The following is a 14,608-nucleotide window of genomic DNA, read 5'->3' as shown; positions in this document are numbered from 1 at the left end:
AAGAACATCCTTCATATTAAGATTCCTGCTTTCAAGGATCATGTGGCTGAACAGGTTTCTGTCGGCCTTCAGAACAACATCTTGCCCTTTCTTTCCATGAGATCTTTTTGTGTTAATATCAGAGAATGTTTTGAGGCGTTGCTTGGTCATCTTGTCAAGGAATTTCAAAGATATTGGGTCCTTTTCTAGTCTTGAATGTTAATATGAAGGATGTTCTTGCTAGAGAACTCGAAAAGAATGTGTCTCCAGCAGAACACATCCCAACACCATCTATCTGCATCATCGATGGGATGAGACTTATTCAAAAAATGAATGGCGACAATAGAACCTTTGCACAGGTGGCAAAGTCAGCAATGATGTCAGTCCTGCAAGAAGGTGCACAAAGTGAGAGGCTAGATTTTGTTTTCGATGTCTACCGTCAAACTTCCATCAAAAATGCTGAACAAGTAAACAAGGGTGCAGACTCCACTCTCCAGCACAGGGACCTTGGTAGGTGGACACTATGTGAGACAGTGGAGGAAATTCCTTTGCAGTTCCTCCAACAAGAGCAGCCTCATCAAGTTTCTGGTGGAAGAATGGAAACATCCACAGTACAGACAATTGCTGCATGGCAAAATTCTGTTCATCACCTGTGAAGAAACTTGTTACAAGCTGACAAAGGAGAAGTGTGAGGAAGTGACAGAATTGCACTCAATGCACGAGGAAGCTGACACGCATTTGCTACAGCATACATTGCATGCATCTAATGCAGGCTCAAAGTCAATGATTATCAATGCTGAAGACACTGATGTCATGGTGCTTTGTCTTGCATTCCAGACAGACATCACCTGTCCTGTTTATCAGAAATGTGGAACACAGAATAGCACTCATTTTGTTGACATTGCTAAACTGGTAGGCTCAATTGGATATGGCGTGTGTGATGGCCTAATTGGCCTACACGCCTTCACGGGCTGTGATTCCGTCAGTGCATTTGCTGGTCAAGGCAAGTTGAAAGCCCTGAAGATGTTGAAAAAGGACACCTCATACCAAGACACCAGTCAACTGGGAAAGCCGTGGAATGTAACTGAGGATCTTTTCCAGAAAATTGAGCAGTTTACCTGTTGCATGTACATACTGTAGCTAATAGCAGCACAGGTAAAATTAATGAACTGCGTCACCAGCTGTTTCGTGCCAAAAAGGGAGTAATTGAATCAAGCCAGCTGCCTTTATGTAAAGACAGTCTTTACCTGCACATCGAATGGGCCAACTACCAAGCAGCAGTCTGGAGGGGCTGTCTGCAAACATCTCCAATGGTGCCAAGCCCAACAAAGCATGGATGGATGGCCAATGATGGCAAGTTGGCCATTCACTGGATGCGTTCTCCACCTGCACCAGAGGTGGTTTTGGAGATGCTCTCGTGCAATGTGTGCGTTAATGCAAACTGCCAGGTTGCACATGCCTATCCAATGGACTGTCCTGCACAGACATGTGTAGGTTGCAGACCTGCAGCAACCAAAAAGCTGAGGAGTCACAGCCAATATTGAAGAGCTCTTTTCCAAAATGCTATAAATCCATTTCGGAAAACATTAATAATTCATATTATTTAATTGTGTATTTCAGGTAATATCAATAAAAACTGCAGTTGTTTTGTTTTGATTGAGTAAAGATAAATCAACTAAACATAACCCAATACAGTTCCTCTGAAATTACTTGGACAACATTTAAAAAAAAATAATTCATGAAAATAAAAAAAAATAAAAAATGGTGGATATAGCGTTTTGGAAAATAACTCTTCATTTGAACTTGGGGAGTCAGATTCAGAAAATGATGACCTGTTTTAGTACCGTTGATGTTCTGAAGGCTGTTTAGTATTATTATCATTATTATTATTAATAGTATAATCTTTTATTAATATCATATCATTTTGTTTGTATTATTACCATTGTAGGCCTACAATGATATTTTCACAGTACCTGAAAAATGTCAAATCTATTGTTGGTTGTTCCTAGTTGTTAATTGAATGTAAAATGATTATGCTGTATTCCCATTGTTTCAAAAAAATTATAAAATGAGTGTGAATCTTACTGACTTTGGTCTGCTTACTGTTTGGTCTGCTTTCTTCGAAAAACGCCATGCCTGATATAAGGCTGAATATCACCCCCTCAGAATGAGATAATATTGGCAAATGATACATTTTCTGAATCCTTAGAGTCATGCCAGTATTGCAATGTTTGCATTTTGTATCTTTGATGCTCCCTGATGCCACAGGATTAAAAGAAAAAATATGATTTAGGCGGAATGGCAGGAAAATGTGTGTGATTAAAAGTTTGAAGAGCTACAGGGTTGGCTGTACTTGTCCAAAGTGTTCACACAAGGTCTTGAATGAAAGCTCAGATTGTCCCCTTCAAAATGATACCAAACATAATACAATAGAATATGTAAATATGTCTTTAACAAAGGCCAATAGCAAGATATGCACCTGTGTCAAAATGTGTTTTTTCAATGGGGGAGGGTAACTTTAACAGCTGATAACCCTAATTTAGCTGTGACTCCAGAAGGGCTATCATACAAAAATGTTAACTACAGACATGTATGTTTTCAAAAAGTATAAGCAACCTTTGCCACCTTGAGTGGTACCAACATCTCATCTGGCCCATGGACTATCTCGTGCGCACTGACACCCGCTCCTCGACATGCACATTTAATCCAAACAAAACATTCACAATCGTGAACGCAATGACGCACAGAAGACGACTAGCTGAATTATTGTTAAATACGGTTAGCATCAGTAGGCTATGCTGCACACATCTGATTAAAACTCTGCATTCAAGTTGACTGACCATCTCAATACCAATGTTTTTCAACTCCAAGATTTAAAGGGCCTGTCCCAAAGAGGAAAAGTATGAGCTTACCTTGAAACTTAAACACACGTGGGGACACTGAACAGTCCAACCAGCTAGAGTATGATAAACTAGCCAACTATGCTACTTTGTTTACAATATTTTGAGGCTTCAATCAAACAGCTGAATTTAAGAGGTGAAGTTGTAATGTGAATAGCAGGCTATAAGCTGCATAAAGTTTGCTGTTATGAATCTCAGAAATGTCAGTATATAGAATGTATAAATAATTGTGTGTGTGTGTGTGTGTGTGCTTTACATCTTGTTAAAAAATCATTAAATAAATAAATTCACATTATATGAAAGCAAAGCGATAAAAAGTCAGACATGAGGCGACCACCACACATTGCCTTCTAATCTGTGGGAAACACTGTTATTACTCTTTAGAAAGAGAATAATTGTCTTTTTTTTAATACCTTAACTTAAATGGTTTGCAACTAAATCTTATTCTTCAAATGCCTGCCTTCCAATTTCACATATCCTTGACACCTTATGATTGTAGGTCAATTTGTAACCTGTCAAAGACAAAGATTAGCAGCAAAACTTGATATAAAAAGAAATCCTAAATGCTACATAACAAGTAGCATATTGTAGTGTGTTGGACTACTATTGCCTATTGGCCTTTCTTGGTGTCCAACATCACAAACAACGCCTGTGTCGTGTGCAAACACTCCAAAAAATAAACCGGTTTCCAATCGATCGACCAACATAGTGTCGTATAGAGTCGCATGCACGAGTCTAAAAAAGTTCAGGCTCAGGATTTTTTTTTGCTTTAATCCCTGAAATCAGGCCACGGGTGGATTTGTGTTATAGATACAAACTATGGATACGCAAGGTTTTGAATTGGTGGTGGTTGGTGAGGCTCCCCCTTCACTGTGAATCGGTTTTGAATGTCATGAGAAGGGCCTTTCACAGGACACAGTCATGATGCACCTGTATCGACCCCAGGGTTTTTTTTTTTCTGCTGGATAGGATATTCAAAAACCTTTAAACAAAAACACTTTGTAAACAACATAACCAATGTTGAACTGATACTAAACAATAATGACATTTAAAAACGAGTTTTGAGCAAGACTTTTGCTTGCGTCAGCATTGCAGTGGTCTATAATGGAAGACTGGGGAATAATGGAATGAGGCAAGCAGGTCAAAAAATGAATGTTATTGTATACCATTTCATACCAGTTCAACTTCTTCCAGTGTTGTGCAGTTCTGACAGAACATGAGGCATGTTTGTATTCAGCCAGATCTGTGCAGCACTGCAAACAACAATACATTTGTGGTAACAAAATATTCTGAGCTATTCTTCCGCCCCACCCCATGTCACCTATATCTGCCATTTCAAGTTTTGTTTTCTCTGAAACGAGAAGGCTGTGCTAGGAGATTACAAAGGAAAAGCAGGAAGCATTGAATGCATACAACGACATCGGTCCACAGTGTCTTTGCTCCTTTCCAAAGGTACCGTATTCATACCACTTAACAACTTATTTTTTTATCTTTGTAATTATAACATCTGTGGAGAGTGAGTGTGTGTCTTTAACCTATTTAACTTTCAATATAGGCTATGATCATACACTCTTAGAAAAAAGGTGCTATAATGGTTCTATTGCTTCATATGACACCCTGAATGTTCTTTAAACCATTTTGAAGGGTTCATCAGAGGAGCTCCTGCCTGCGTGGTTCTATATAGCACCCCAATAATCCCTTTTTTAAAAGAGTGTATCCCTCATGTGTAGCCTACTGTGCTTACTTACTTGTGGGGAAAATGTTGATAGTGTTATAAGAGCACTTCTATAATATTTCTGTAACTAATGCTACGAAATATGGTTTTAAAATGTTATATTTCTCTTTGTTTTTATTTAGAATTTAAAGACAGTTTTTGCCATTTAGTTCTCTAAAACAATGCTTTCTCATTCTCCCTTCAGTCATGCCTATAGAGACACTCAATGAATTGAGGCAGCTTCGAAATTCAAAATGCTTTGGTTGCCAAAAGCCAAGGCATGGACTTCAACTTCTGTACTGGCTAGCTAAAGATTTCATCCGCTTCGAGTCCAATCAAATGTTTGCTACATATAACCCAGAAGATGGCTATTTTGGTTTCCACAAGTTTTACAACTGGGAGGATAATGGAAATTCACTCCTCCCTAAGAAGATTACTTGCCATTATTATGAGGTTGGCAACCTAAATGAGGAAGCTGCTGAGGACCTTCCTGGCTACGTCACAGAACAATACACCGGCCTCCTGGACAACAGCAATACTGACCGCATTATTTTAGACATGGATGTTGATAACCGTATTTCTAAAGTATATATAACTCGGCATTCTGACAACAGAAATTTCTCACCTGGTGACACCTATCGCATAAGCCAAGGTCTCATAAAATGTATAAGGGGACTGAATTTGAACAAATTTCTGGAAGAGATGGATAAACAGGAGTTTACAACTGTACATATTAGGCCTACACAACAGCATCAGTCTGCAGTGTTAGTGCTCCGTTCAAAAGGTACAGTATTACTGCAGCTTAACAGCTGCTTATTTTTGTTAGGGCCCGAGCACCGAGGTGCGGCCGCTGTAGCAGCGGCTGCACCGTAGGTGCAAGGCCCTATTGTTTTTGCTCAGATTATTATTATTATTATGCTCTCATCCTCTTAGCCCGTGCCACGTGTGGCCTTTTTTCACCAACTTGGCATGCTCTAAAACACATACATGCACGAAAATGAACCAAATTTGATGGGCATGTGTGTTGTATTAATCTGAACAACTTTTACATTTAAACTACATATATGAATCTTAGACGAATTTGAGTTATGATTATGATTATGATTTTGGCACATCATGTATTTTGAAACACTTCTCCTAGACGGTTTATCGAAATGATGTCATATGGGCAGTAAAATGACCATGAGGGGTTGCCCAAGAGAAATTGCGAACAGATTTTTGAAGCGTATTGAAATGGCGAAGGATTGAATTATGGCGACTTATTAAAGAAACAGGAAGTTTGTGTTACAGGCAGAAAAAAGGTAATAATTTGGATGTAAATTGGCAGCTACATGGGAAATTGCTACTGCTAGTCAGAGACAGGGCTTTGACCTAAGGTGTGGCTTCGGGACTCTATAGCGCCACCTAGCAGCGAGTTGTCCGTCGTGGTTGACACAAACATTCACGAAAATGAACCAAATTTGGTGGGCTTGTGTGTTATTGCTATTGCTAGTCAGAGACAGAGCTCTGGCCTAGGGTGTGGCTTAGGGACTCTATAGCGCCACCTAGCAGATTGTGTGTTGTGGTTAACGCATACATTCACGAAAATGAACCAAATTTGGTGGTTTTGTGTGTTATTGCTGCCGCTACTGAAAGATAGAGCTCTGGCCTAGGGTGTGGCTTAAGGAGTCTACAGTGCCACCTAGTGTGTGGTCTGTTGTGGTTGACGTGTACATTCACGAAAATGAACCAAATTTAGTGGACTTCTTTCGTATTGCTATTGCTAGTTAGAGCTCAGGCCTAGGGTGTGGCTTAGGGACTCTATAACGCCACCTAGCGTGTTGTCTGTTGTGGTTGACACATACATTCACGAAAATTGACCAAATTTAGTGGGCATGTGTGTTGCTCATGCACATGCACACCAACCCACACATGTTGCTTTGTTAGATTCCGAAATGTCACGGGTCCGCACCGCAGGTGCTCGGGCCCGCCATCGCCGCTTGCGGCTATATTTATCTTTGTAATTGTATCATCTATGGATACTGTATGTGGGTTTTTAACCTATTTTAACTTAAGTTACCATCATATTTGTCATTCAAGTGTAACCTGTAGAGACTACACTTAACAACTTTTTACTTGTTTACTATCATATAAGACTGTTTAGGCCTATATTTACTCAAAGCATTGCAGATTTCAGCCTTCTGGGAAAGTGTAACAAGGGTATAAATGAAAAGCAATCATTGACTGTATCCGTTTTTTAGTGTGAATAAGTGCGCTCATTTATTTCCTGTGAAGCGTTAACTGTGTTGTAACGGCATCTTCTGTTATGCTCCACATCTTCACTCCGACACTGAATATCTTGTTTGTCCCATGATAACAATTTTAACACATGCATAAATCCCTCTTTATCTTAACGCGCAACACCGAACCCGGTCCACTAATTACGCTAATAGTAGTGGCAGGTTCAAACACACCTGGCTCCACCGGAAACAAGCGAGCGTACACGTAGTCTATTTTTAATGACACCAGATGGTGGCTCATAGGAAGGGTAATGTTATTAACAACATGATAGTACAGCCTATATTATAGTAGGCCTATATAAGAGCACTTCTACAAGCTTTCTAATTGACGCTTTCTCATTCTCCCCTCAATCATGCATGTAGAAACCCTTGATAAATTGAGCCAGCTTCGGGATTCCTCCATTGGTCGCCCAGAGCCAAGGCATGGACTTCGACTTCTACCCCGGCTGGCTAAGGACTTTATCAGGTTCCAGTCAAATGAAATGTTTGCTAAATCTAACCCAGAAAATAGTTGTTTTGATTTGCACCAGATTTGCGTGGACAATGATGATGACGATGATGATGATGATGATGATGATAACAAACCACTCATCAACAATCATCAGAACATGACTTATTATGAGGTTGGCAACTGTGAGGAAGCAGACAACAGCAAAAGGTCTACTGACCGCAGGCAAGAAGACTGTCCCAATGGCAAGTGTGTATCTATGTGTATCATAGTGTTTATTGTTGTTGCTGTTTCGCTGTGGGTTTCGCTGAGAAACAAATGGCACTGAACAACACATGCTGAACTTGAATCAAACATTCTTTAGAATCCAGGTGATCAACCTTCTGCTTTCACTTCTGAATGACATTCCATTGCAAGAAGTGACTGGACTAGCCTGCTTTCGGAGTGATATGAAAGACACAAAAACAGGCACAAAACCTGTTTCCACTGACAGCGGTAATTGCAAGAATTTATTTTACTGTAGAACATTTGGAAATCATATTCAAGTCAATGGAGTGTTCGACTAGCATTGTGAAGAGCCTATAGCCTATACTAAATATTCTTAATGTAAACTTTCATGTCCCTTCTCTTGTAAGGGCCATTTTTATCTCTGTTTCACACTCTCACTGACACTAGCGTGACATGTCTACTATCAAACTTTATCACGCAAATCAGATCAAATAAGCGTAGGCTATTGTGCACCGTCTACAAATTATTTGGGAGTTGAGAAGTTAAGAATGTGATATAGGCTACAATGTATTTTCATTAGGTGAGTATGGTGGAAGGTGGGAGTTTATACTGTGTATTTCCCATGATCATTCCTGATTTTGTACCCATTTATATTTCTGGTCTATACATTCTATATATATATATATATATATATATATACATATACAGTACAGGCCAAAAGTTTGGACACACCTTCTCATTCAATGAGCTTCCTTTATTTTCATGACTATTGACATTGTAGACTCACACTGAAGGCATCAAACTATGAATTAACACATGTGGAAAACAAAAAAGTGTAAAACAACTGAAAATATGCCTTATATTCTAGTTTCTCTGGATGAGCTTCAAGAGGTAGTCACCTGAAATGGTTTTCACTTCACATGTGTGCCCTGTCAGGTTTAATAAGTGTGATTTATTGCCTCATAAATGGGGTTGGGAATCAGTCGTGTTGTGCAGAAGTCAGGGGTGATACACAGCTGATAGTCCTACTGTTAGAATTTGTATTATGGCAAGAAAAAAAGCAGCTAAGTAAAGAAAAACGAGTGGCCATCATTACTTTAAGAAATGAAGGCCAGTCAGTCCAAAAAATTGGGAAAACTTTGAAAGTGTCCCCAAGTGCAGTCGCAAAAACCATCAAGCGCTACAAAGAAACTGGCCGTCCCAGGAAAGGAAGACCAAGAGTCACCTCTGCTGCGGAGGATAAGTTCATCCGAGTCACCAGCCTCAGAAATCGCACGTTAACAGCAGCTCAGATTAGAGACCAGGTCAATGCCACACAGTTCTAGCAGCAGACACATCTCTAGAACAACTGTTAAGACGAGACTGCCTGAATCAGGCCTTCATGGTAGAATAGCTGCAAGGAAACCACTGCTAAGGACAGGCAACAAGCAGAAGAGACTTGTTTGGGCTAAAGAACGCAAGGAATGGACATTAGACCAGTGGAAATCTGTGCTTTGGTCTGATGAGTCAAAATCGGAGACCTTTGGTTCCAACCACCGTGTGGACTGCAGAGTGAAGGCAAAAGGGCCAACAAGTGCTAAGCATCTCTGGGAACTCCTTCAAGACTGTTGGAAGACCATTTCGGGTGACTCTTGAAGCTCATCAAGAGAATGCCAAGAGTGTGCGAAGCAGTATTAAAAGCAAAAGGTGGCTACTTTGAAGAACCTAAAATGTAAGACATATTTTCAGTTGTTTCACACGTTTTTGTTAAGTATATAATTCCACATGTGTTAATTCATAATTCTAATGCCTTCGGTATGAATCTACAATTTTCATAGTCATGTACAGTAGTATGAAAATAAAGAAGGGGTGTCCGAATGAGAAGGTGTGTCCAAACTTTTGGCCTGTACTATATATACACATTAGGCTATATATATTATATTATATTATTTAGATTTATATATATATATATATATATATATATATATATATATAGACTGACTTTCTAGACACTTCTGTTACTCCCAGGTGTGGTTCCTTGTCTATAGATACTGGGTGTGCAGGAATGGGCGGCGTTCACACATTGATTGTCACTGAGTGTAGGAACTGCACTAAGTACTCAGACACTAATCCATTAACATTTGGCCATATGCACACACACACACACACACACACACACACACACACACACACACACACACACACACACACACACACACACACACATACTTTCATGGTAACCTTAAGCCAAGATTCTTCTTTTCAGAGATACTGGTGAATCATTTGGGTGCATCAATGAGATAATAAAGCCTGTTTCCTATTGACCATCATTCTGACTGAGTTTCCAGATATCTTTGGTAGGAAAATTACTATCACCATACTGTAAAAATATAGTATTTATAAAAAAAATTGTCTTGAAAGGGAGCATGAAATCACTTTTCAAACCTTCCATATCTGTCTATTTAATCTATTCCTTCATCAGAACACTGGCTTGATTAAAGCCGCCCTTGGCAGGATTAGCTATATTTCCCCCTCTGCTGGAGAAAGTGTGCACGCTATTTCTTATTAACTGTGGAAAAAAGAAACGATAAAGGACATGGATCTGTTTACAAGCTAGCGAAACGGTTAGCATAAGTTCAGCAGAACAATGAAAAACACAATTTAAAATGAGTTTCTTGTTTCTCACTTCTCTTACCCGGACGGTAAGTCTCAATATTGCAAGGTTGGTTTTTCGGCCTAGGGGACACTAGAGAAAGCGGGGAAAGTCACTATTTTTCACCGGAACGGTCACTTCATCATCCAAATGATATCTTTATTAAGCTATTGATTACGCTGAAATAGTTGCCAAGTTCCCCTTGGAGAGCAACAGCTTTCCTATATGAGTAATTAATCTACAGTCATCAGGCCAACTATGCTGATCTGTACATCTACCCTAAATACTGTATCAGACATGTAGCCTACCATGTGTAGGTCACAACTGAACATATCAAGTGGTACAAACATAACCACCAAACCTCAGAACACAGAACGTGGGATTAAAACAACCCGTGGAATTCTATTACCTTAAAACATCAACCTAATGGTGCACCGACATGTAATACAGAAAATGAAGACATTGTCAGTGTTTGTACAGAATGCTTGATAGGTGATGCACAGGGCAACTTTTTGGGCATTGGCAACCACATAACCAGTTCCATGTGTTTTGATTGGATGTTCTCAAGAAATATAAATTGCCCAATCTCAAAGGGAAAGTGCCAGAACAACAATACTCACGAGGTCAACAATATTGTTCAGAAAGTTGCCCTTGTGTATCATCAGCTTTGGAGGAGACATAGGCTACACATCACAGTCAAAGTTCTTCCAAAGTCCTACCAAAAACAGGCAAATGTAATGTAAGTGTGGGTGAGAAAGTAGCCATGTGGTTGAGTGAGTGGATTGGTGTGAGAGAGGGAGTGTACTCATCTTGCACTGGATCTTCTCCCTGAATCTCAATATTCTGATTGACAATTTACTAAATCAGCACATTCAAAGCCTGCATTAATTGTTTTGCCTTTTATGATGTCATCACATCATCATTGGTTTTACCAAAAAAGATTTGCCAGTATTTGTAAACTACAAAAATACACCTAAAAAGTACTTTGTAGTCATTTTCTCCAACCAAATAAAATACACATGACAAAATACTATTTTGTACTTGAAATATGTATTTTAAAAACATGGATCACAAATAGGCCTACTGCCCATCTCTGAACCAGGGCAGTTGGCAAGTAGGCAGTTGGGAAGTAGCAGCCCCGTTTGTTTATGTTCCTGCAGAGACCTTCTGCGCCTGTGCAGACTGACACTGCTCCATTCACATGGGTTGCGTTACGGAGCTTATGAGCACCCTGTGTTTTCAATTATTCATGTGTTGTTGCTCTGGAGTCTCGGTGTAGCCGCCAGGCTCCCTGACAACCAGCAAACAGACACAGACACACTTACCTTTCAGCTAAACAAACGTTCAGTGCTAAACTAACATTCCAGTTCAACTAATTACGCACAGAAGATTGAGTCCATTGCACCCTAGTCCTATTGTCGCGAGCATTTTGACATTAGGCCTAGGATATATTTAGATTATTCTTAGCCAGACATGGCAACAGCAAGCAAAATGCAATAGAAATAAAAAGTATCACCAGCCATCCCGTTGTAGATACCTTTGTCGTATACAATTCCAATATATTCTGTTTATTGTGTCGGGATTAAATCGTCACCAGCGTCAGCAATGCGCATGCGTTATGTGTCAGCACTGCAGACGGAATTTTCTCACTGATGCTCTCTGCCGACTGAGTGCCTGACCCAGCTGTCAGCTCGCGTCCATCTATGTTGGTGGTGTATGTCTCTATATCGTAGACCTGCAATAGCCATGCATACGTATACAGATTCATAGAAGTGCGATTGCCTAGAAGGCAGGAAACGTAGAAAGAAAGGTATGGAGTCGTCTGCATTCGCTCGATCGGTAATGCGAAACGAATGAAGCTTGGGGAACTCTTGTCATCAAGGACTCGGTTTACGGTCACCCAGATCAGAGCAGTATCATGTCTGCCTCGGCGTCAGCCCAAGAGAGATCTCAAAGAGACGAGATATGTAAGCAACGGAAATTTTTGTCTTTTCTTTTTTACCAAGCTGTGAGAGACCTCAAGCCAGTATGGATGCTAGAGGACATGCGGACAATGGAGACGTTTTACTGGGAGGAAGATGCCAGCCAGAGAACATATACCCCATCAGAGGCTTTGCTGTACGCTATCGTGCATGACCATCAGGGTTATGCACAGTATTTGCTTAGTCATTATTCGGACGAGGCCTTGGCCATGCCTGGTGAGCGTTTTTGTTGCTGCCCATCCTCTGCACCGCACTTGGCTATGGCTGTGAGATATGACAGGCGCGACATACTTGGACTTATATTGCAGGTGGCGCACCGACTCCCGAGTTTGCGGTCATATATGAACCGTGGTGGATGTTTTCATTTGGAGGACGGCAAAACCCCTCTCCATTTGGCCTGTGAGCTGTTGCGCTCTGAAGCGGTCATTTTGTTACTTGGAAATGGTGCTTCGCCTCAGGCTGAAGACCACAACGGAATGACGCCCCTTGACGTTATTTTGGAACAGCTTTGGGATTCAAAGGTTAATGCTGTGGCCAAAAAACTGTGTTTGGACAACTTGTTGATGTTCATGCCCGATATCCGTTTCAAAATGAAGACATCTTTAGAGAAGGACCCTAAGCGCTGGTCCAAATTAATTGGAGAGGACAAATTTAACTACCTCGTCGGAAAGAATCCGGCTCCACTGTTCCTCATTACTATGCAAAAGATCCTCCAGCACTTGCCCCCCGAGCAATTTCCTAAGAGCCTGGACGATTTGCCCATTCCCTCATCTCTGAAACCTCTCCCCGTTTCTTGCAAACAGCGAGGCAAGTTGAAAGTATTCTAGCCTGACATGACTGATGAGTTTTCCTTGGATAGGCCTGTTTGTTGTTGTTTAAGCATGCTAAGTATATGTCTGTGTATGTAGAGCATGCTTTAACAACGTCCATGGCGATGAATTGCTGTCCGACGCAAAATACATTTGAATGAGGATCAAACATTGCAACAGCAACTGTGCATTCAGTGTGACATGAATTGTTAAATGATCGAACTATCAATATATGAAATGTTTTTAACAATTTCAGAAGAGACTATTATGCAACAATGGATAAGACCTTTTTAATTGTTTTTACTAGGCATATGCCGTTTATGACTTTCTTTACATCATCATACAACTTACCTCAATCTGGTGTCACATGCGACTTCAAAGATCAGGGTCATTCAACTGCTTTTTAACACAATATAAAACATGTGGTTTTTACATCAGAATGTTTTCTTTTACGAGGACCTATTGTGTTGGTAAACACCAAACATACTTCAGCTTGTTTATTGGCTACATTGGACATTTGGTGCTAGCCTTTTTGTGGGTTATTTCTAACAAAACATTCATTGGAATGCGACAACATCCATTGGTATACATTTTGTTCCATTTTAATGCCACTCACCAAGTAAATGAGCTATTACACTGTACTGGTTCTCCATCTTGTTTACTCTATTTGATTGCATGGACATTTGGAATTTCTGTCATTTAAGATCACTAGGACAGTGGAACAGGTTTCTACATTGTAACAGACTGATAAGAACTTAGGCAAACTTGGAACATGAGAACCTGTTTTTAAAGGCCACACCTGCTGTTTAGAAAACAACAGTGTAAACATATTTCCCCTGTGTGCCAGTTTTGTTCTGAACTTTTCTGAGTGCATCTGTGCTCCTGAAGCGCTAATAAAATGAATACACCATGTACCAACATGTTGCTGCTGAAAGAGACCGTCCCAGCTCGCCTTGCTCCCTTTGTTTTGTTTGGGGGGTTTTGTAACAGGGAAGGGGAGAAAGCTTCTATTTGTATGTGGGGGTTGTCCTTTTGGGTCTGTGGGGGGTTGTCCTTTTGACCCTATCCAAGCTAGGTTACTTCAGAACAGCAGGTTTTTTGAAGGAAGGTTAAAGTTCCCTCAAGGCAAGCGTACTTAACAGCAACTAAGAATCTGACTGCTGACAAGGAGTTTAGTAATCTTTCTGACAGATTGTTAACCAATAACATGAAGTTTTCATTAATCATATCTTTTTAAAAGCCACCAGAATCCCACATGTATGCCTTAGCTATTTAACATTTCGATTAATCAGACTATTTAGAATGATCATGAAATGTGTAACTTATCTCAAAGCAGAGCAGTTCAAAGCCATGTAATAGATTAGGCTACTCAACCAGCTACTGAAAAACAGCTATGGGCCTTTATATCCCAAATGGCTGAACACAAACCAATTGTTATTATAATATTGTGATAAGTGATTAATAATACAATTGGAATGTCAATGTTATAACATGACCTTTTTAGAAGGAATTGTGGTTTGGTTATGGCTTCTTTAGTGTTCATCTTTCATCTTTAAGATATAGAACCTCCAGCCTTATTTCATTGCAGGGATTATTACACAACACTACAGAGAACAATTTAAAGGACAAAGAGGTTG

At 40.1% G+C, this 14,608-nt stretch overlaps 2 protein-coding genes across 2 annotated transcripts; both read left to right on the top strand.

The window, feature by feature from the left end:
- Positions 1-203: 203 nt before the first annotated feature.
- On the top strand, positions 204-7,648 carry LOC134098358 (uncharacterized). The gene is made up of 3 exons (XM_062551390.1): positions 204-489; positions 4,799-5,377; positions 7,236-7,648. The coding sequence occupies exons 1-3, from the start codon at positions 204-206 to the stop codon at positions 7,646-7,648; spliced, it is 1,278 nt and encodes a 425-aa protein (XP_062407374.1).
- A 4,215-nt stretch (positions 7,649-11,863) lies between these two features.
- Positions 11,864-13,908, top strand: zgc:112001 (uncharacterized protein LOC550384 homolog). Its single transcript, XM_062550773.1, has one exon. It carries the CDS (start codon positions 12,099-12,101, stop codon positions 12,987-12,989), a length of 891 nt encoding a protein of 296 aa, XP_062406757.1. The 5' UTR covers positions 11,864-12,098; the 3' UTR covers positions 12,990-13,908.
- The last annotated feature ends 700 nt before the right edge of the window (positions 13,909-14,608 follow it).

The sequence above is a fragment of the Sardina pilchardus genome, chromosome 12 (genome assembly GCF_963854185.1).
Source record: "Sardina pilchardus chromosome 12, fSarPil1.1, whole genome shotgun sequence".
Lineage (NCBI taxonomy): Eukaryota > Metazoa > Chordata > Actinopteri > Clupeiformes > Clupeidae > Sardina > Sardina pilchardus.
This window is presented reverse-complemented; position numbering and strand designations above follow the sequence as displayed.

Coding starts and splice junctions, on each gene's coding strand:
- LOC134098358 (XM_062551390.1), top strand. CDS start 204: ATGAAGGATGTTCTTGCTAGAGAACTCGAAAAGAATGTGTCTCCAGCA. Junction 490..4,798: donor TCTCCAGCACAGGGACCTTG/GTAGGTGGACAC, acceptor TTCTCCCTTCAG/TCATGCCTATAGAGACACTC. Junction 5,378..7,235: donor GTTAGTGCTCCGTTCAAAAG/GTACAGTATTAC, acceptor TCATGCATGTAG/AAACCCTTGATAAATTGAGC.
- zgc:112001 (XM_062550773.1), top strand. CDS start 12,099: ATGTCTGCCTCGGCGTCAGCCCAAGAGAGATCTCAAAGAGACGAGATA.